The sequence below is a fragment of the Fundulus heteroclitus genome, chromosome 9 (genome assembly GCF_011125445.2).
Source record: "Fundulus heteroclitus isolate FHET01 chromosome 9, MU-UCD_Fhet_4.1, whole genome shotgun sequence".
NCBI classification, from domain to species: Eukaryota; Metazoa; Chordata; class Actinopteri; order Cyprinodontiformes; family Fundulidae; genus Fundulus; species Fundulus heteroclitus.
In genome coordinates, this window is record NC_046369.1 from 29,621,543 (window position 1) to 29,642,805 (window position 21,263).

Genomic DNA, 21,263 nt, shown 5'->3' on the forward strand with positions numbered 1-21,263 from the left:
AGGCTGAAACATGTTATGAGCCAGCTGTACACCACAACAAAAAAGATTGACATCCCATGTATATTAGTTCTCAAATATACTGCTCAAATAATTTTAGGAACACTTTGAAAACACATCATATCCCAAATAAAACTGCTGACTATCCACACTGATATGGAACGGGTAATGTGTTAGGAACAATAGAAAGGCACATTATTGGATGAAAATGATCGACCAACAGAGGACTTAATAAGACGTCACAGAGAAAGGCAGGTCCAGTTTGTTAGAAGTGTCATTGCATAAACTCAAAAGGTTCCGGAGTAGTTTGTGTGCCCCTCACCATGCTTAACAATGTTCTGGCAAGTTCTTCATGAAATGACAGATGGTGTCATGGAGCATCTCTGAGCTCCTTGACAGTCTGAGGTGCAACCTGGTGGTGTCAGATGGACCTAAACATGATATGCCAGAGAGGTTTTATTGGATTTAGGTCAGGGGAGCCTGGAGGCCAGTCAATGGCATCAATTTCTTCATCCGCACGGGGCCTACTAGAGGACGTCGGGTCCTCAGGCCACCCTCATGAAGTCTGGTTCTAATGGCCACTGGAGGTCACTTAGTATTGCTCTGGCAGTATCCTGTCCCTCTTCCTGTTCCTATTTGCACAAACGAGCAGATAGCAGTCCTGCTGATGGGCTAAGAACCTTCAACAAACCTATTCAGCTCTCCTACAGTAACTGTTTATCTCCCGGAGTCTCCTCCATGCTCCTGAGACTGTGCTAGGAGACTCAGCAAACCTTCTGGCAATGCAAGTATTGATGCACCATCCTGGTGGAGTTGGACTCCCTGTCTTACCTCTGTAGGGTCCAGTCATTGCCTCACGCTACCAGTAGTGACACTGATCCTGGTCAGATGGAAAACTACTGAAAAACAGTCCAAATAAAATGAGGAGTGAAAAAAAGCCTCCAGCTGCAAAACTATTCCTGTTTCTGGGGGAGTCGTCTCATTGTTTCCCCCTTTTTGGAGCCCCTGTTGTTAATTTCAATAACACCAGAACAGCCGACAACGATTAAAAAAAAACCTCTACTGATGAGCCGACCAGATCAAAACTACAGATGTTTAACTGACTTGACATTATAACATGATTAAAAACAGTTCCTTTGATTTTTCCAAGCAGTGTATTCGTTAATTTATCACGACCATTGTAAAAAAAAAAAAAAAACAAAAAAAAAAAAACCCAGATCTTTGGGACAGCTTGTGAAAGTCAGTGCAGTCAGTGGGGTGATAGGGTGTCCTAACGTGTTTACATGACTGTAAGTGTCAGGATCAGATGCACAGAATGGGGAGCCTGGATCACTGTTTACTTGAAGCAGTGACTGCTTGCTGGGGCACCGCACTTTAAATCACCACATTTCCAAGTGTATGGTGGTAATAAAAGCCGGTAATGGCGATGGATTAGTTTGGGGGAAATGTGATCACAGGCAGTATCTCTTGGGAAAAGGTTAACTATAGGCACTGTTCCCTGAGTATTTCAGTGCCCTTTGGATTTGGTCATAAACAGAAAACAGTCTGGGGCCGACTCTGAGCAGGAATATCTATCAGGTCACCTGTTTCCCTCGTTCGTGGTGGAATAACACGCATCCCTCTGAACCTTTAAAAATGTTGGACAGACTTCATTCACGACAGAGTTTGTTAAAACGGCAGAATTTATGGGATGGAAAATGGCTGGCCCTTTGAAAGGTAAAACCAGTCTTTTCAGATTTAAAGTCATGCAGAACATAATCCGAGCCGTTTTAAGGTACAGGTTCCACTATTAGATGGAAAAGAGAAAAAAACGCTGCTTTTTAGCGGGTGTTTACTGTTTAATAAAACCCGACACAGCAGGGGGAAGGCAGGTAAGTCATGCGTAATAGTTAAAAGGAAGCGCAGCTTGTCTTCCCAAAGCCACATCAAATCCTCCTCTTCCTTTGGCCCAGTCCTAATGGATTTAACGCTCATAAAGTCAGGCATGCTTTTCCTCCCGGAGCAACACATTCCTTCATCAACCACAGCATTACAACAGCAAAGTCTCCTTCATATCACGTCGGATGAGCAGGCTATTACTGGTTCTGTTCGTCGTAAAGTCGGTAATGTCCTGTTTTCCGGGCCTGATGAAGAGGCTTCGGGAAAACACATCCAAGTTAATGTCTGGGGATGGTTTTCCAAACCCCATCAGGCGGAGACTTTTCCGGAGCTTAAAAAAACCATAAAGTTTCCAACTCATAATCATTTTTAAATGTTGTCATCGTGGTTTATGTCTCAACAACCGTGTTGAAAGGATGTGAATACAGCTGTTAAATTTGCTTTGCTCAAGTATATCTAAGATGTGCTGTGTGTAAAAACACAAACTGGCTTTTATTTTTCACATAAAATGCAGAAGAGTTGTACATCACAGTTTGTAAAGGCATTTCTTCACTAAAATGCTCCAGTTTTCTGTTACTTTACAATCCCAGTACATATTTTCGGACTAAAATTTTTACTTCACACCACATCTATGCCTCCTGTACATTAGTCCGGAGCCAGCCTGAAGAGTAAGCAAACTATGCAGCTGCTTTGGGCCCACAGAGAAAAATAGAATTATCACAAAGTTGGTTTAGGAATGCAAATTTTTATATGAGTAACCCTCATAAACTATCGTGAACATACAGCAGCTCAACTCTCGTAAAAATTGCGGCATGTGGGAGATATTTATCCACAGTATTCACTTCTGAGCCATACAACAGAATTTCAGCTATCAATATATGGATCTATCTTGGTAAATGTTTACTATGTTACTCGAGGAAGATCATTGTGCAAACGCTGGAAAAAGCTGCTCTGTCAATATAATGGTTTAAATGAGAACTGCTGATTGAATTAGAAAATTACAATTCACTAAATTAGAGCTGTTGTACCGATCATTACACAGAGAAGTTGTTTAATGTATTATAATCAAATGGATATAAATTTAGACTGCATTTGTTTGGGAAGCAAACCATGTTGATTTCTAAAGAATCAGAAGAAAAATGACAGTAGTTTCATGTTTTTGTAGCCTATCGTCCCACCTTTTGCTGCTCAAACACCGTCAACACTTCTGGGGAAGCTTTTCAAACGGTTTATGGGTGTTTATGGGAATTTTTGACCTCTGTGTCAGAAACTCACTTGTAAGGTCAGACACTAATGTTGGACAAGAAGTCGCCGTTTTAATTTATTCTAAAGGTGCTCTATCGGGTTGAGGTCACGACTCCATGTCTTTTTAGACCTCAGTTTGTGCTCTGGTGTGGCGTCGTGTTAGAACACTACCAAACCCATTCTGATCCATTGCATTCCCAGAGATAGAATATCTAATTACATATTACACAAAAATCATATTTTCTGAGTTGGTTGAGATCAATTATAGTTCCTAGTTTCTTAGCAATGACTAATTTTTCAATCTTACTCCACAAATTTCCATTAGGGTTGATGTTGGGGCTTTGGGTAGGTGAAGCTTAACATCAGACAACTTTATCCTTCTATTTGGATACCCAGTTGTTTCCACGTTTCAACCATCAAACCCAATCCGTTACTCTCAGCTGAAAGGAAACTGGTTACCATGTTCGGCAGCCACGAATGATTGAACCTGCTGTGAAATAAAATCTGCTAAAACCTCTGTCACCGTCCACAGTGAACTGATCAAGTGGACTGACATTGTGCCAAGAGACACACCACACAGCTTGTTGTAGAGACACAACTGCTTTAAAATGGACGCCTTCAAGCTTGACTAAAACGTGTTTTGTGATTAGACAAGAAAAATATTGAGTAATTTAGCCCCAGTTACAAGAACAATATTTTGAGGAGTCTAAGTTTGACACTTGGACACTAGTCGGTGTTGCAAAAGTAGAGTCAGTCATCCCAAACACAAAGGAAAAACTGGGACGTATGAAACTGTCTAGCATCAAGCTTCCAAAGCTGCCTTTAAGCACCCCAAGACCATAAAGAAAATTTGTGAACTGTGCAAATTGTCGATGGCTTCAGTAATGTGGCAGAGGTGTGACATGCTAAGGCAGATTTTGACTAAATGTTTATGAGGGTGTCTGCGTATATATTTGAACCTGTGTGTATAACTTTGACAGGGACTGGAGACAATTCAGAGCAAATTCAAAATTTGTGAACCCAACTATTGCTTTTGACAATTCATTGGTGTTCTTGGCTTTATCACCATCAATGACAAAATTACTATTTCAATACATCATTAAACATTTTACGTAACCAACATTTATACAACACTCATTCCTGTGATGAGTGTGAGTAAAATGTTTTACCAGAACTTTGCCAATTTAAGTATTACGTACACTCAGCAGTACGCAGTTCCAACTGGTCTTAAAGAAAGCCTGTTTATGAGCCTGACTCCCATCCTCTGTGAATCTAACAGGCACCAGTCACAGGTGTATGCATAGTTCCTGTGTGAGACTTGAAGCTCCCGGGTCATTTATTACCAAATCCCCTCTGTGATCACTGTGCCGTCTACTGAACACCCCATTCTCTGCTTTAGGAACCAACTCCTCCTAAACTCCCCTGCCTCCACACTTTTGGACTCCAGCCTGAACATCTATCTGCTTCTTGCGCCAAATCCACAGGCCCAGCCTTAGAAACGGAGCGGTCTGTTGCTCTCATCAGGACCCTGGAGCTTTTCATTTCATGAATTATGGTCCTCTCTGAGTCTATCTTTGTCCGTCCCTGGAAACTAAAACTCAAACAGGCTATCTTGGAGTTTCTGCTCTGGTACGGCAGAGCAAAACTAGAGGAAGTGTCTACAAGCCTAAAGTTGTGTTGATCATGCTTTGGGAAAAATAAACATACCCAAAATAAACTGTGAGTCAAGGTTGAACGAAGAAAAATACATATTTTGAAAATAAAATGTGTTTATTAAGATAAAGGGAGAAACAGATATAACCCAAAACCTGCTCACTTTGGGTTTACAGGACTGGTGTTACAGAGGGAACTTTTGACCCAAGCTGGTTCATTTTTGTGTAAATAAGGATCCTCTAATCCTCCTGCTTCTTCTTCTTGCTCTGTGGTGAGGTACTGTTGATTTGTGAGAAGTGCTCAGACATGGCAGCGAGCGCCCGATAGCGGTGAGAGATTGAATTCTTTATGTCTTTGGGGAGTTCAGCGTAGCTACAGATAAGAGAAACAAAAGTTAGAGAGAATGGAGAAGTTAGCGTCTAAAAAGCGGTACATTAACAAAGACACATCATGCCTAATGGGAATGGTGGGGCGATTTGGTATTTTTCATTTGCACCCTGACAGTGTCGTTATCCTCTAGCTCCCCCTTGTGGTGAAAATAAAATGGTTCTTTACGTTTTGTCGTATCCATCTGGCTGGAAACAAGGATCCCATCCAAAGTCTCGAGGCCCTCTGGGCTCCACAATTTGCCCCTGCGTGATGTTGAGAAACATATCAGAGGCAAAACCACACAACATAAAACACAGAAGGAATGAGAGTGAGACAGAATCGAACCTCAGTTTTCCCTCTGAAGAGCTGCACGGGTTCATCTCTACCAGCACTGAATGCAAAGGTGCAGAGGGCCCATGCAGATTTATCCTCAAAGCCAGCTAGGAGCTTGTATAAGCCTTATTCACAATTCCACAACCAAACCAGGATTATCAGAATTGTCACACAGCTTTTGTCACACTTTGTTTAAATATAACAGATTTTATTACTTACCTTCTGGTTTTAGTTTATCGAGAAACCATTTGCTAGACACACACACACAAACACAAATAATAAATTTAGTCAAAGATTTACAATCTGAGCTGCACTGCCTTACTAGGAGAGGAAACTGGACCTACATGTAAGGCCCAGGCAGTCCTCCCAGCGCCCTGAAACACAGGCAGGTGTCCTCCACTATGACTGGCCCATCAATCTTTGGGACAAAAACAGCAGTGTTAACATGAGGTTACACATATTGACGCTCTTGCAGTGGCGATTTAATGTACCTGTCGTGCAGCCTCCTTACACTTTTGTATAGAAATTTCATCTGGCTCCCCTTGGTACTCAGGGACTGTGTAAAAACAGAATAAAATAAAATACAAAAACATGGGCAGAGATGGAGAATTATGGCTTTCTTATGTTAAAGCTTTTTCAGTATTGTGATGTTCCTTAGCCTATTGATATGCATCTTAACCTGTGGTGCACACATTTTGTCAAGAAAAAAAAGACAGAGGTAGACTAAACCATTGGGCTAAAGTACAGAAATGTCTGATAAGTGATAATTAAGTGACCAATAATTATAGAAATGTATGTTACAGAAAATTAAAATCCAAAACACTGTGATGGACTGGCGACCTGTCCTGGGTGTAGCCCGCTTCTCAGCCAGTGGAGCACCAGCCAGAGCAAAAGCACTACAGTTGACACTGCTAGTGCTAAATACATTAAGAATACACAACAGGAAACCTACAAATGGACACCTTACAGCTTTTGAAAGGTCAAGGGGTCAAGACAGCTGCATTGCTGAAACAAACCTCCTTTCACAACCTCCCATTTTCTTTATCCACATGAAAAAAAACACAAAAAAAAATCCATACTGTTTATGTATGTACACCAAATGTCTGTATCGCTGTCATCGTTGAAACCATAGTCAGACTATTTGATTGGCTACATAAAGATAATTCTGAAGACAAAAGTATTTAGAAAAAAACAACAACAATGCGCTATCATTATGTTATAATAATCAGACTAACTGGAAGGAGTTATAAAAAGAGTGAAAATATAAGTATAACAACCTTGTAAAAAGGTAGTAAAACCACTAAAATCCTCCATCACATCATTTGCACAGCTTAAAATCAGTTCCATGACATGCAAGAGACAGCACATCTGATATTTCTGTGGCTGCATGGATCATAAAGGAACACAGTACTGCTCCTCCCCCTCTCTGGTTGCTGTGCACTGCCTGTCAGCTGACTGAAAAAAAGCAGTCAGCTGACTGCGTTTTTGCTTTCCAATAAAAAAAACATAATCTGTTTAAGCATTTCCTGTTGAGGAAATTAAGCCAACACACAAACACATCAATCTTAGCAAGATAATTCTGTTTTAAAATTACAGCTAGTAAAACTGAGCAGCACTTTCTTTCAATCAGGTCTTCTCTGCAGGCAAGCTAACAGAGCAGACAGCCTGACTAACCAGTTACAATCAGACTGTTACACTTGTCTTGCCCAGTGATGAGCAGAACAGCATAGAGGAATATTTTTTCACAGTGAGCGCTTGAAACCAGCAAATTTAGCAGGTGTTCATTTAATATTTTTGTTAAGTCTGCAAAAATAAAATATTAATAACTGATATTATTATAACTGTAATATATAATATAATTTATTTTCTGTCTTAAATATAAGCCATTCTATTATGCTATAATGCTATTGTGCATTTTTGTGTCTGCCCTGTGCCTCTTTCCAGTACAAAAATGAAATCAGCGTCTCCATAAAGCTTGTCTGCAGAAGGAAGCATGAAGTGCTCCCAACCTTCCTGCTTAGATGGCTGCGCTGATTTTGGACTTGATACAGTTATTTACGTCACACGTGGTTTGCTCCTTTCGACACTTACGATCAATCTTCTTCGACACTAGTTTGTAGGGAAACTTGTCTCCGAGTATCTGGATGACCTGCAGGGTGGAAACGAAAGTTAGAAATATAAAGGATGCGTTTAAAACAAACGCGGCTCGTGCTCTTTATGGCTGCATGCAGCAAACACAGCCTGGCACGGAGGAAATCATACGAGCGCGAGACAGAAATGACAACATGCCAGATTCCTACTTCTTCGAGCTTCTTTGCGTTTCCAGTTACAAAGACCACAGATCTTCCTGTTGGGACAGCCATGATCCTACACACCGCCGCCGGGAGAGAAGGGGGAACTAAAAAAAACTCGGACCGGCGATGTTTCCACTTCAGCCAATGAAATCCTTCCCCTCACTTCGCAGCGAATCAGCGAACGGCATGCGCCCCGCCCACTAAGAGAACCCGCCAATCACACAGAGGTACTGTCAGAAATGCTGTCCGGATAGAAACCGGGACACGGGGTGCCATGCGGGGAAAAAAAACAACAACAGCGGTTCTGGAGCTGAAACGAAGCCAGAGAGGAGAGAGCAGGAGAACATGAGCCTCTTACCTCGCACCGCCGAGGAGTTCAGCTCCACGGAGTACTGGGACAGGTTCTTCAAGAAGCGAGGAGACCGGGCTTTTGAGTGGTACGGAGACTACAACAAGCTGTGCGGCGTGCTCCACAAATATATCAAAGTCCAGGATAAGGTGGGAGAAACTGCGTCCTGCGGCGTCCGAAGTGAAGCCGTGGCTGCAGAACCTGAGCGTGTTGCGTTCCTCCCTGCAGGTGCTGGTTGTCGGCTGTGGCAACTCTGAGCTGAGCGAGCAGCTGTATGATGTTGGCTACAGACATCTGACCAACATAGACATCAGCGAGACGGTGGTGGCTCACATGAACCAGCGAAACGAAGAGCGCAGACCCGACCTGAGCTTCCAGCGGGTGGATGCCACCCAGACGCCCTACGAGGACGCCAGCTTCCAGGCCGCCCTGGACAAAGGCACCCTGGATGCCATGGCCTCTGCAGAGCAAGGGGCTCTGGCCAGGAGGATGCTCGGTGAGGTAAGGCGAGCGTCGGACAGAGTATTGCAATGCGGAGGATGTGCACTGTGAAAGTCCTGCGTGCTTTGCAGGTGAGCCGGGTCCTGAAGGTCGGAGGGCGGTATGTGTGTGTGACTCTGGCTCAGGAGAGCGTGGTCAAGCTGGCCGTGGAGCACTTTGTCCAGCTCGGCTGGGCGGTCAGGCTCCACTGCCTGCAGGAAGAAAGGGGCAAAGAAGAAGAAGACACCTTCGCCTTACCCGTCTTTGTCCTCGTCTGCACCAAGTTCCGCCAACCGATGCCCGCTCCCATCCTTGAGATGTGTGTCGGGGACGATGGCGCACCTGTCCGGCACGCGCAGGCGTGTGAGCTTTTGTCTGCTGTGAGGGAGTACCAGGCCTACTCTGTCCTGAGGAAGAGGCTTCGCACGAGCACAGAGCCTGGCTCCAGTCTTTCCCTGACTCTGTGTGACGCCAGGACAGGCCTTCCCAGATACACTCTCACCGTGCAAGACTGTCCGCCCGGAGCCAAGGTGCCAAGGCCCAACCAGTTTGCTATATTTATAGGTGAGCTATAAGTGTGGCTGCAATTCGTTTCTTTTTCTTTCTGACTGACGGGTTGTTCTTGTTTTGGCAGTGCCCAGAGGGAGTGAGACGGCTTGGCTCTACTGCTCGCCTGAGGGCAGGAGGCAGCTGGCTGCCAGCGCCAACTTTCGCCGCCTGGTTATCGTCTCAATGCACAGGAATCAGGAGTACACAGACATGGAAGCGGTCCAATCAGAACTCTCGCCGGTGGTGATGGACTTGGCTCCACCGGGTATGCCAACCAACCAGCAGGTAACCACGCACACTCTGTATTCCTAACCCTTTATGGTTGTATATTAGTGTATTTATTTGGATTTTGGAATGCCCATGAATAAATACTCTGTTGAACCCAGGGGCGGTTCTAGACCAAATTTACCAGGGTGGCCAAGGTGGGGCCAGTGTTTTTTCACAGGGGCACAGAACAAAACAATTAAAAACAATAAAATGGCAATATTTAACTGTGTAATAATATTAAGTGAGCCACTTGTGGCTCTGGAACTGCAGGTTTCAGAACCCTGATCTAGCAGTTGAAAACTTTGCCCCCTGCTCAATACGGCTAAAGCTAAACGTGAAACATCTTAAGTTTTAAATTCTTTTTAGAGTAAAGCTGTATGGGTAAAAAATAAAATTGGTCAAAGTGACCAATCAGTTATGGTTTCTTTGCCATTGCAAATAATTATGAGAAGTTTATTTAACATCATGCTTTTAGTACAGGGGCCATAACAGGGGCCTAGGCCATTTCTACAGGGGCATGGGCCCCTGTTGGCCCCTGTCTAGAACCGCCCCGGGTTGAACCACTAGAGACTGGAGGCTTTCTTTCGCCATGATTCTTTGCAAAATAACTGCAGACTGAATGGAGCTTTGATCCAGACCGCACCACCGTGCCTCTCTTGCATGATTAGCCTCATAAGCCACCTGAAAGTTGAACCTCTTTCCCAGTCTCAGGTGTTTTGAAGCTTCTTAACAGGTTTGCTTTCAGGGTTACCTTGCAATTGCACCCATCTGCATTCTCATCTACCGCACATAGTTTTCTGATCTGAGCTGCTTCTTCCACATGAGACAGGGCCGCGCCGGCTGTCCATCAAACTACAAAGCAGCGTCCCGCATCGTGCCCAACATGCACGCCACGATGCTAGTAAAATAAAACGGATCAGGAAAAGGATTTTGATGTCTACAGAATCTTAAGGAAACCAGGTCAAAGAAAAGAAAAACAGGTTGAGGCCAGAAAGGTGATCCTCAGAGAGCTTTTGTTTTGGGAAATTTGATAAAGTTATTTTTCAATTTCACATGGAGGAGAGCACAATTTAAAGCAACACTATAGAAGTGAGTCGCACCAGAAACAGAAAAAGCTTCCTGCCGATACATGGGCTAAACATATTTATCACGATTTGAAAAAGTTTTTTTTAAAACTAATGCTCATTGTTGTGCTCCAAAGGCAAAGCAGAGATTAATTAACGTAACATGGAATCTGTGTTAGATTAAAATGCATGACGTCACCATAGTTGGTAATGTGTCCTCCATTATCCCTCATTAGCATCCTTGTTGTCCCACATTTGTAACTCATCCTAGGTACAAGGCACTGTTCTGTAAGTATTACGCTTTTTACAGGAGTTAGCATGTTGTGGCACCAAAAGAAAAAAGAAAAAAAAGAACTCAAAACAATCAGTTCATCAATGTGGGCATCCTTTCTCCATTCAGGTGCCATTTCTGTCAGTGGGAGGTGATCTCGGTTGGCGAGAGGAGGTCAGCAGGGGTGTGAGTCAGCTCAGCGGGGACTACTGTGTGGAGAACGTCAGAGGAGAAGATGGAGAACTCTATCGCAGACTCGTGTTCCTGTCCAACATCTCCTTGGTTCAGTCAGAGAGCCGCCTCGTCTCATCAAATGCTGGTCATTCATTTAATTGTTTTACTTACATTTCTGTTTGCTGTAATGCATATTTCCTCGGATGATATTATACAGTTATAAATGACACTTTCTTTAAAGGAGTGTTACATTTTAGTTTTATATATATATATATATATATATATATATATATATATATATTGTCAGGGTTCTCTGTGTTGGCTGCTCTAATTCTACTCATCAGGTGTGTCTAGTTGGCTGAGGAGGCGTGGTCCACACCTGCAGCTCGTTGCAGGCGGCTTCCTCTGGCTTCTTAAGCAGAGCACTGGCAGATGGAAGACGCCGGAGCCTTAACCAGTCGTGGTACGACGTGGCCTCTGTCCCAACTCTCGGAAACCAGCTTGTGAGTTTTTTTGTTACTCTTCTTTTTTGAGTAATTTTTTGTACCTCTCTGTTGCTCCAGATTTGGTGCTTGGATGCACTCACCTGTCTTGACGTCCCGTCCGAAGAAACAGACCAGCAGACCTGTCTGCTCAGATTTTGCTCTGGCGCTCCCCTCATACTTCCTGGAAGTTACCCAGCGAGGCCTGAGATCCCATTTCCCGGGTTCTGTTGGTTCTGTGCTCACTCTGGTCAATCCATCTGTCAACCGCTGCCGATGAGGTCGCCTCGGATTCCTCGCCAGCTACATCTGCCGCCCTCAGCCATTAGCCACCTATCTCCATCTGAGTAGTCACATAGAGTTCTCATGACGCTACTTCTTCCCGGTTAGGTCCGCCCAGCCTAATGGTAAGCAGCGCAACTCCTAGCAAGTTTCTTGGCTCTTATTTCAGAAGAACTCACTTGCTCTTTCTTACAGACTCTCCAGCCGTGACGTTCTGACCCAGCCGAGTCACCTGTAGTTCCGTCCATAGACCTGCCTGTTTTCCTTTAATAAAAATCTTAAAACTGTGCATTGCCTCCCATTCGTATCTGCATGTGGGCTCGTCATCTGAAAACCATGACAGAAGAAGGCTCCGGCCACCAGAGTCCAGCGGATACGTTCGGGCGGCAGATAGCCGCACAGCAGGAACAAATGCAGTCGCTAGGTTTTGCTGTCAATTCCACTCAGGAACAGCTTCAGAGATTAGCCGCTCAGGTTAGCCTACTTGTGGACACAGTCACTTCCGCGAAGACGTCACCTGTCACTCAGGATCACGTTACCCCGCCTTCCGACGCTCCGAGCATGGAGAATCAGGTTTGGACTCCACCACTTGAGGGCGCGTCACCTTGTCCGGAGAAATTCTCCGGTGACGGTGGAAGTTGCGGTGGTTTTCTTTTCCAGTGCAAACTGATGTTTAACCGTTCTCCCCAGACTTTCGCCTCTGATGAGGTAAGGATATCTTATGTCTTACGTCTACTAACGGGTAGGGCTCTTAGGTGGGCCGAGGCTCGATTCCCTGATTGTCAGTCGTTTGGGATTACTTTTCAGGACTTCATTGCTGAATTTAAGACAATTTTTTCACCTGAGTTGGATTCGGCACAACAGTCTCGTCATCTCCTCACTTTGAAACAGCGCGGTCGACGCGTATCTGATTTTTCCGTGGAGTTTCGTACGTTTGCTGCTGCTGCGGGTTGGCAGCCGAGACCGTTAAAGGCAGCTTTCTTTCAGGCTCTAGACGAGTCGTTAAAGGATGAGTTAGCTCGGGTTGAGGAACCTGAGGATTTTGAGGAGTTTGTAGCACTTGCTATCCGTTTGGATTCTCGATTACGCAGCCGAACCCGTTTTAGATCCAACCTTGCCTTGCAATCATCCACCTCCACCTCTTCTACATTTACCAAGAAGGAACCCCGTTCCTTTACACCTCCTCCTGAACCCATGCAGTTGGGGCAGGTTGGTCTTTCCAATAAGGAACGTCAGCAGCGTGTCTCGGAAAACTTATGTCTTTATTGTGGAGGTGAGGGTCATTACCTCAGAGATTGTCCTGTTCGGCCAAAAGACCGAGTCCGCCGCTCTTAACGGGGGGATCGGTGGACAGGTTGGGATCTATTCCCCGGGAGGCTGTTAAGGCGTCATTTGGTTCTCGTTGTTGTTTACCAGTTACTTTAATATTCGACCAGGAAAGTTTTGATGTTTCAGCTCTAGTAGATTCAGGCTCTGATTTTAATCTCATAGATCAGGCGGTTGTGGACCAGCTTCGAGTACCTGTCGATCTTTTACCTGAGCCACTCCAGGTCTCGTCATTAGATGGGCAGAGATTGACTCTTATTACCCATCGCACCCGACCATTGGTAGTGATAGTTTCCGGTAACCATCGGGAACAGCTTTCCTTCTTTGTCTTCCCGGTAAAGCGTTCACCTGTGGTTTTGGGAATAGCCTGGTTAAGGGTCCACAATCCGCAGTTTAATTGGGCTGAGTCCCGACTGGAGTCATGGTCACCTACTTGTCATTCCCGTTGCTTGCAGTCCGCTCGGCCCGTAGCCGTCTCCTCTACTTCCTTGACAGATTCCGGAGACATGATTGACCTCTCTCGCGTTCCAGAGGATTACCACGACTTACGGCAGGTATTTAGTAAAACTCAGGCTTGTTCTTTGCCCCCACATCGCCCATACGACTGTGCGATTGACTTGTTACCTGGGGCCCCTCTACCGGTGAGTCGGCTCTATAACATCTCCAGGTCAGAACGTCAATCGCTTGAGAAATACATCAGTGAGTCTTTGGCTACGGGGTTAATTCGTCCTTCTTCCTCCCCATTAGGGGCTGGTTTCTTTTTTGTGGGCAAGAAGGACGGGACCCTTCGACCCTGTATAGATTATCGAGGGCTTAACCAGATAACCGTCAAGAATAAGTACCCGCTTCCTCTATTATCATCAGCCCTCGAGCCAGTCCAGAATGCCAAGATTTTTACTAAGCTTGATCTGCGCAACGCTTATCATTTGGTTCGGGTGAGACAGGGGGATGAGTGGAAGACGGCTTTTAAGACTCCGTTAGGTCACTTTGAGTACCTAGTCATGCCCTTCGGCTTGTGTAATGCCCCGGCAGTTTTTCAGGCATTGGTTAACGACGTCCTGCGGGATTTTTTGAATGTTTTTGTTTTTGTCTATTTAGATGACATCCTGATTTACTCTCGTGACCTAGAACAACACAAGCAACATGTGCGACTTGTTCTCCAGCGATTACTAGAAAATCGCCTGTTTGTAAAAGCCGAGAAGTGTGAGTTCCACCAGACTTCAGTTTCGTTCCTCGGTCTTGTTTTGGAAGGCGGTCAAGTGAGGTCAGACCCAGAAAAGATAAAAGCAGTAACGGAGTGGCCAGTTCCTGAGTCACGTAAACAGCTTCAACGTTTCCTTGGGTTCGCCAATTTCTATAGGCGTTTTATCAGGAACTACAGCCAGATAGCTTCCCCGTTACATGCTCTTACCTCCACCAAGGTCCCTTTTATCTGGAGTCCTGAAGCCGATGAGGCATTTAATCGACTTAAGTCCCGTTTTTCCCAGGCTCCCATACTCGTTCACCCTGATCCTGCGAAACAATTCACCCTTGAAATAGACGCTTCTAACACAGGTGTGGGAGCGGTCCTATCCCAACAGTCTGAGATAGATAAAAGGTTACACCCTTGTGCATTCTTCTCCCGTCGCTTGTCCCCTGCCGAGCAGAACTATGATGTAGGCGATCGTGAACTGTTAGCCATTAAGTTAGCATTGGAGGAGTTGCGGCACTGGCTAGAGGGATCCGAGCAGCCCATCATAATATGGACAGATCACAAGAACCTCTCCTATCTGCAGACAGCCCGTAGACTCAACTCAAGGCAAGCCCGTTGGTCATTATTTTTTTCTCGTTTCAACCTCACCATAACCTACAGACCAGGCTCCAGAAACATTAAACCAGATGCTCTGTCTCGTCAATTTGCCCCATTTGAACAAGAGAAGGAGCCGGAACTTATTCTTCCCCCCACATGCACTGTTGGAGGTCTGCATTGGGATCTGGAGGACAGGATTAACCAGGCCCAACTATTAGATCCGGATCCTGGTACGGGTCCACCGGGACTAAAGTATGTTCCCCAATCTGTTCGTCCGGAGGTTTTACGCTGGTGTCACGATGCTAAGTTTTCCGCCCATCCGGGCATTTATAGAACCCAGTCTCAGGTGTCCCGGCGATTCTGGTGGCCATCGTGGACCAAGGACGTCAGAGACTATGTTTTAGCTTGTCCTGTCTGCGCCCAGAATAAGTCTTCTAACCAGCCACCTTCTGGGTTGTTGAATCCTCTTCCTATCCCCAAACGTCCATGGTCCCACATTGCCATTGATTTCTTTACTGGACTCCCTGTTTCCCAAGGCATGTCAACGATTTTGACTGTTGTTGACCGTTTTTCGAAGTCTTGTCATCTCATTCCCATCCGTAAGCTACCTAACGCCCTCCAGACTGCCCAACTCCTCATTAAACATGTTTTCAAGCTCCATGGAATCCCTGTTGACATTCTCTCTGACCGGGGTCCCCAGTTTATTTCTCAGGTCTGGCGGCACTTTTGCTCCGCTCTGGGTGCCCGTTACACGCTCACCTCCGGATACCATCCTCAAACCAACGGCCAAACAGAACGAATGAATCAACAATTAGAGACCACTCTCCGTTGCCTCACGTCATCTTCACCTACCGAATGGAACAAGTTTTTGCCTTGGGTAGAGTATGCCCTGAACTCTCACATCACCTCAGCCACGGGACGTTCACCTTTTGAGGTTGCCTTAGGGTATCAACCTCCACTCCTACCCACAGACGAACTCAGGATTCCCTTCACCTCCGTCAACGACTATATTGCTCGCTGCCAGAATATATGGAAAGAGACGGTTACAGCACTCACTCGCACCGCAGAGCGGAGTAAGAGGTTTGCTGACCAGCACCGCAGACCAGCTCCCCATTATCGCCCCGGTCAGAGGGTTTGGTTATCATCCAGAGATGTATTGACTAACCCATCCGCCAAGAAGCTTGCTCCCCGGTTTACTGGTCCCTATGAAATAGAGACAGTTATCAACCCGACCACCGTCCGCTTACGTCTTCCCCCTCACTCTCGTGTTCATCCCACTTTTCATGTATCCCAGATTAAGCCCGTTTTGGACAATGATTCATACCCTCCTTCCGGACCCCCTCCACCCTCCCAGGACAGTCAGAATCCTCGCGTCATCAGGGTTGTGGATGCCCGTCGACGAGGTAGGGGTCACCAATACCTCGTCGATTGGGAGGGTCGCAGCTCTGGGGATCGCTCATGGGTGTCTGCAGCTACCATCGCCAATCAGGATTTGATTCGGGATTTCTGGTCTACTCAGCCCAGTACTTCTTCGTCTGGGCCGCCAGGAGGCGGCCGTTGAGGGGGGGGTAGTGTCAGGGTTCTCTGTGTTGGCTGCTCTAATTCTACTCCTCAGGTGTGTCTAGTTGGCTGAGGAGGCGTGGTCCACACCTGCAGCTCGTTGCAGGCGGCTTCCTCTGGCTTCTTAAGCAGAGCACTGGCAGATGGAAGACGCCGGAGCCTTAACCAGTCGTGGTACGACGTGGCCTCTGTCCCAACTCTCGGAAACCAGCTTGTGAGTTTTTTTGTTACTCTTCTTTTTTGAGTAATTTTTTGTACCTCTCTGTTGCTCCAGATTTGGTGCTTGGATGCACTCACCTGTCTTGACGTCCCGTCCGAAGAAACAGACCAGCAGACCTGTCTGCTCAGATTTTGCTCTGGCGCTCCCCTCATACTTCCTGGAAGTTACCCAGCGAGGCCTGAGATCCCCTTTCCCGGGTTCTGTTGGTTCTGTGCTCACTCTGGTCAATCCATCTGTCAACCGCTGCCAATGAGGTCGCCTCGGATTCCTCGCCAGCTACATCTGCCGCCCTCAGCCACTAGCCACCTATCTCCATCTGAGTAGTCACATAGAGTTCTCATGACGCTACTTCTTCCCGGTTAGGTCCGCCCAGCCTAATGGTAAGCAGTGCAACTCCTAGCAAGTTTCTTGGCTCTTATTTCAGAAGAACTCACTTGCTCTTTCTTACAGACTCTCCAGCCGTGACGTTCTGACCCAGCCGAGTCACCTGTAGTTCCGTCCATAGACCTGCCTGTTTTCCTTTAATAAAAATCTTAAAACTGTGCATTGCCTCCCGTTCGTATCTGCATGTGGGCTCGTCATCTGAAAACCATGACATATATATATATATATATATATATATATATATATATATATATATATATAGTTACGTAGTGGAGAGAATTTTTTCCACATTCCTCTTGATATGTCAGGTTTTTGCTATCTAAAACAATGAGACCAGGATGAATGCTTTCAGAAAACGTTAAACCTTTATTGGGTAGCTTTAACAACACTGAAATATTACAGAAATTTAAATCAATAATAAATCCGGAAGAAAGATAGAAATAAAGGAGAAATAAATTAAGATACCCCCACATCTATGCATACTCAAATAAAAATCACTTGTCGGTTTATCAGATGCACACGATGAGAGTATTATTAATCAGTGCCATAGAGGTTTTCCTGGTTTAAGCCTCAGATTTTTAGTTTGAAAGAGTTGACTGAGGCCTTTTATACAGAAGGTTGCTGGTAATGGATTCAAAGAGATCTCAAAATAATGTAGAACAATTCAGAAAGAAAGTCCACCCTGACAGCAAACCCCAAAAGGCTAAAAGAAGTCCCTGAAAACCTGGGAATGAAAACCATTCCTGACAATCACTCTGAATGCCTCCACAATCAGAGGGACAAGATCAGCTTTCATAGGAGGTGTACAAGAAGGAAACATTGGCTCTCTAATCTAACCATGAAATCCAGACGGAAGTTTGTCAGTGGGAACATAGACGAAAACCAGGACTACTGAAATAATCTTCTTTGGACAGATGAGTTTAAAATTGAAATATTGAGACACCAGAACAGAGGGCATCAGTGGTGTTAGTCAAGTACAACAGGAGGCATGGATAAAGGTGAAACATTTTTGAAAAGGATTTATCCTGGTGTTACCTTTACCAACGCAACAAACCTGGCATTGTAACAGGGCGGTGTGCACTTTTAGGATCCGCTGTATGTGGAAATGTGCAGCTCTAATATAGAACGTGAAATCTTGTGAACAAAGCAATAATATGAATAAATGTGGCCATTTGTGCACCAGCAGCATCAAGCCAGAAGAAGAAGAACAAAAAGAAGAGCAAGGCAGCATCTGCCGCGGTTCCGCCTTCAGCCTGTCTGTCGGTGGACAGCGGCTTCCTCTGCTGTGCTCACCACGAGGTCATGGTGGCCGGTCTTTCTATGCTTGGAGTGGGGACGCAGCAGGACAAAGGTGTGTACATGTAGGTTTGCACAGACCTGCTGGTTTCCGGTTTATCAGAACCTCTGCATGAGTTAGCGTTTGATTCCTCTTTACAAAGGTTTCCTTACCATCTTCCCTCCTAGACGTTCCGGTGTCCGTGCTCCTGGTGGGCCTCGGTGGAGGAGGCCTGCCTCAGTTCCTCCGGGACTTTGTACCCAACGCTACCATTGAGGTTGTAGAACTAGACCCAGTTGTGCTGGAGGTGGCAAAGGAATGGTTTGGATTCCGGCCTGACGAGCGTTTGAGCGTGACTCTGGGGGACGGCCTGGAACGCATCAGATCCCTGGAGAAAGAAGGTTGGTGTGGGAGTGAGGGGTCCGGGCTGTTAACGGAGCCTGAGCGGCTGTAGCAGCAAAGCCCACATCTGACCGCCGTGTGTCCTTCTTTCTAGGAGGCCGTTTGTTTGACGTCGTCATGTTTGACGTGGACAACAAGGACAGCTCTTTGGGGATGAGCTGTCCCCCTGCTGCTTTTGTAGAAACCCCTGTTCTGCAGAAAGTTTTTAACATCCTCTCTCCCAGAGGTAAACAAGAGTTCAAACTCGCTTTATTTTTTAGTCTTTATATAACAAGTTGCAACACTGCAAAAACAGAACTAGAAATAAGTAAAATATTCTTAAAATTAGTGTATTTGTCCTTGTTTTGAGCAGGTAAATAAGACTATTTGCCAATGGAACAAGATTTTTGAACTTAAAATAGGAACAATTCATCTCCATTATCTTATTTCAAGTGCAGGGTGTCTAATTATTTTATTTTAGGGGTCAAAATACTCATTCCATTGGCAGATAATACTATTTACCTGCTCAAATTAAGGATTAATACACTAACTTTAAGAACATTTTACTTATTTTTAGATCCATTTTTGCAGTGAAGACATTTGAATGGATTTGTAAATGGCTTCATTCAATTTCATGTAAAGATAGATAGCATACACGCACACACCCATGAAACCCTGCAGAACCACTTTCTGCTGTAGTTAAAGGTCAAAGTCTTTTGGTAATGTGTCTCTGACATATTTGAATTTCTTTTGGGAATTTCCATTTATATCAAAAATGTCCGAATCTGATAGTCATTTGCAGCCTCTAACAGGTTTTCTTCCAGGATTTTCCAGCTCTGTCCATCTTCCCATTAACTCCAACCACCTTCCCTCTTAGTGAAGAAGAGGCCTCCTCGCAGCATGATGCTCCCACCACCTTGTATTATTGAGCCTTGGTAGTTTTCCAGCACATAACAAAATATGACATCAAGTGAAAAGGTTAACATACACATCCCTGGATTAGAGACCTGTAGCACATGTGAAAAAATAGATGAAGTGTAATGAAACACAATTTTACCCTCTTCCAGCAGAGCCACAGCAGGTGACGGGGATCTTAATGGCAACCAATAAAGTGAAATAAAATTAATTGTTGTTTCAAATAGAAGCAGCAAACTTAGAGGTGCAACTCGTGGGACTGCTGTCTCACAGCAAAGAGGTCCTGTGTTCAAATCCTGGCCCCGACCTGTGTCGTGCTTGATTTGCCTTGGAAGTTGGAACTAAAGTCTGGGAATGATTTTGCGCCTTAGTTAAGATTGTTCTGTTGAAGTCATAAAACCACTGATGTTTGAAGATTTTTGTTATACTTACAACTATTAGCCATCAGCCATGTAGGCATATATCAATGCATCTGTGTCCAACCTACTTTCTAACTTAATAGAATAGTATAACTCAGTTTTTGGAATTTGTTTATTTAGATAGAAATAAATGTCAGAGATGCAAAAAGCTTTATTCCTCTCTCTTTAACTATATTTTACTGTCCTTATTTCCTAACTTTAAGTCTTTAATTATTCCTACCCCTGGCAGATTTAGGTATCAATCAAGCTATTAATTTGACCAAAATTGTTTTTCTGACTAGAAGCAATATTGATGTAATGGAGTTGCCAAGCCAGGGTCCCAATTACAATCTGATGGATAACTTTTAGAAGGAGAGAAAGGGTGATGGCCAGGAGGCCTTCCAACCTTAAAGACTCAGAGCTCGTCACCAAAGATAAAGTGTCAGAACACCAGTGGAAACGTGCAAGAAGCTGCTCCGCAATTACAAAAAAGCTTTGATTGCTGTAATATAAGATTTTTCCATTGATTACTGATAAGGATACATGTGATGACATGACATATTTTTAAAGTAAGATCAATTAAAAAAACACACACATTGTGGGAATCTAGTCGGATTCCCTTTGTGTTAATCAAATCTTTTTGTATGTCTTGCTGCCAGGTCTGTTCATGCTAAACCTCGTGTGTCGTGACTCAATCCTGAGGAAGACCGTGCTTGAGCGTGTCAGGAGTGTGTTTCCCACCATCCTCTCTCGAAAGATCGCTGAGGAGATCAACGAAGTCCTCCTGTGCTTCCGAGAAGAAAAAGACGCCGCCCACATCCTCCCATCCTTGAGTCAGGCAGCCAAGAATTTCCAGAGCACGTTGTCCTCTGAAAGGACTGAACCCAAACGCAGGCCACATATAGACATTGCAGAGATGTTAAAAGACCTGGTGATAGAGTAACGGCTTAGTCATAAGTTTTAGACTAAGAAAAAAAGCTGAAAGTGCCTTTATATTATTGTAATGTATCACTAATAAATGTAAGGTACATTTTCTCTTTCACTTGTCTCTGGTTACTATTCCACTCTGCTGTGCACACTCCCTCACAGGCAAAGAATGCAGCGGTGTTATTTACAGTGGATGAACTACACTCTCCGGCTCTGGTTGCTGTGTTTATAGGGCTGCAGTGGTGCCCTACCCTGCTCCGGTCCTGTGGGATTTTAAATAGCTGTAACCCAGAGACACTGATTGCATTTTAGGTGCCTGCTAATTGGCTGCAAAGTTTGTCTTCTGTTTTTTTTTAGAGGGGATAGAGCAAAGGAGGGGCTGTTACAGACAGACAGACAG

The 21,263-nt window shown here is 44.9% G+C and overlaps 2 protein-coding genes across 3 annotated transcripts; one reads left to right on the forward strand and one right to left on the reverse strand.

The window, feature by feature from the left end:
• Positions 1-4,871: 4,871 nt before the first annotated feature.
• Positions 4,872-7,892, reverse strand: itpa (inosine triphosphatase (nucleoside triphosphate pyrophosphatase)). Its single transcript, XM_036141435.1, has 8 exons — positions 7,776-7,892; positions 7,567-7,624; positions 5,967-6,031; positions 5,820-5,893; positions 5,695-5,726; positions 5,488-5,600; positions 5,329-5,405; positions 4,872-5,145 (listed from the first exon to the last, which is right to left on the reverse strand). Exons 1-8 carry the CDS (start codon positions 7,836-7,838, stop codon positions 5,013-5,015), a joined length of 615 nt encoding a protein of 204 aa, XP_035997328.1. The 5' UTR covers positions 7,839-7,892; the 3' UTR covers positions 4,872-5,012.
• A 120-nt stretch (positions 7,893-8,012) lies between these two features.
• eef1aknmt (eEF1A lysine and N-terminal methyltransferase) lies at positions 8,013-20,902 on the forward strand. Of its 2 annotated transcripts, none has more exons than XM_036141431.1 (9): positions 8,013-8,267; positions 8,347-8,619; positions 8,691-9,162; positions 9,233-9,432; positions 10,879-11,068; positions 18,150-18,317; positions 18,431-18,643; positions 18,739-18,870; positions 20,596-20,902. In XM_036141431.1, exons 1-9 carry the CDS (start codon positions 8,115-8,117, stop codon positions 20,877-20,879), a joined length of 2,085 nt encoding a protein of 694 aa, XP_035997324.1. In that variant the 5' UTR covers positions 8,013-8,114; the 3' UTR covers positions 20,880-20,902. The 2 variants fall into 2 exon arrangements, with proteins under 2 accessions (XP_035997324.1, XP_035997325.1); XM_036141432.1 differs by having other exon boundaries at positions 18,153-18,317.
• The last annotated feature ends 361 nt before the right edge of the window (positions 20,903-21,263 follow it).

Excerpts from the sequence above, each read along its gene's own strand:
- itpa (XM_036141435.1), bottom strand. The coding sequence starts at position 7,838 with ATGGCTGTCCCAACAGGAAGATCTGTGGTCTTTGTAACTGGAAACGCA. Across the intron at positions 7,625-7,775 it reads ACGCAAAGAAGCTCGAAGAA|GTCATCCAGATACTCGGAGA; the intron begins GTAGGAATCTGG and ends TCCACCCTGCAG. Across the intron at positions 5,146-5,328 it reads CCAGATGGATACGACAAAAC|CTACGCTGAACTCCCCAAAG; the intron begins GTAAAGAACCAT and ends TCTTATCTGTAG.
- eef1aknmt (XM_036141431.1), top strand. The coding sequence starts at position 8,115 with ATGAGCCTCTTACCTCGCACCGCCGAGGAGTTCAGCTCCACGGAGTAC. Across the intron at positions 8,268-8,346 it reads ATATCAAAGTCCAGGATAAG|GTGCTGGTTGTCGGCTGTGG; the intron begins GTGGGAGAAACT and ends TCCTCCCTGCAG. Across the intron at positions 18,644-18,738 it reads CAGATCCCTGGAGAAAGAAG|GAGGCCGTTTGTTTGACGTC; the intron begins GTTGGTGTGGGA and ends CCTTCTTTCTAG.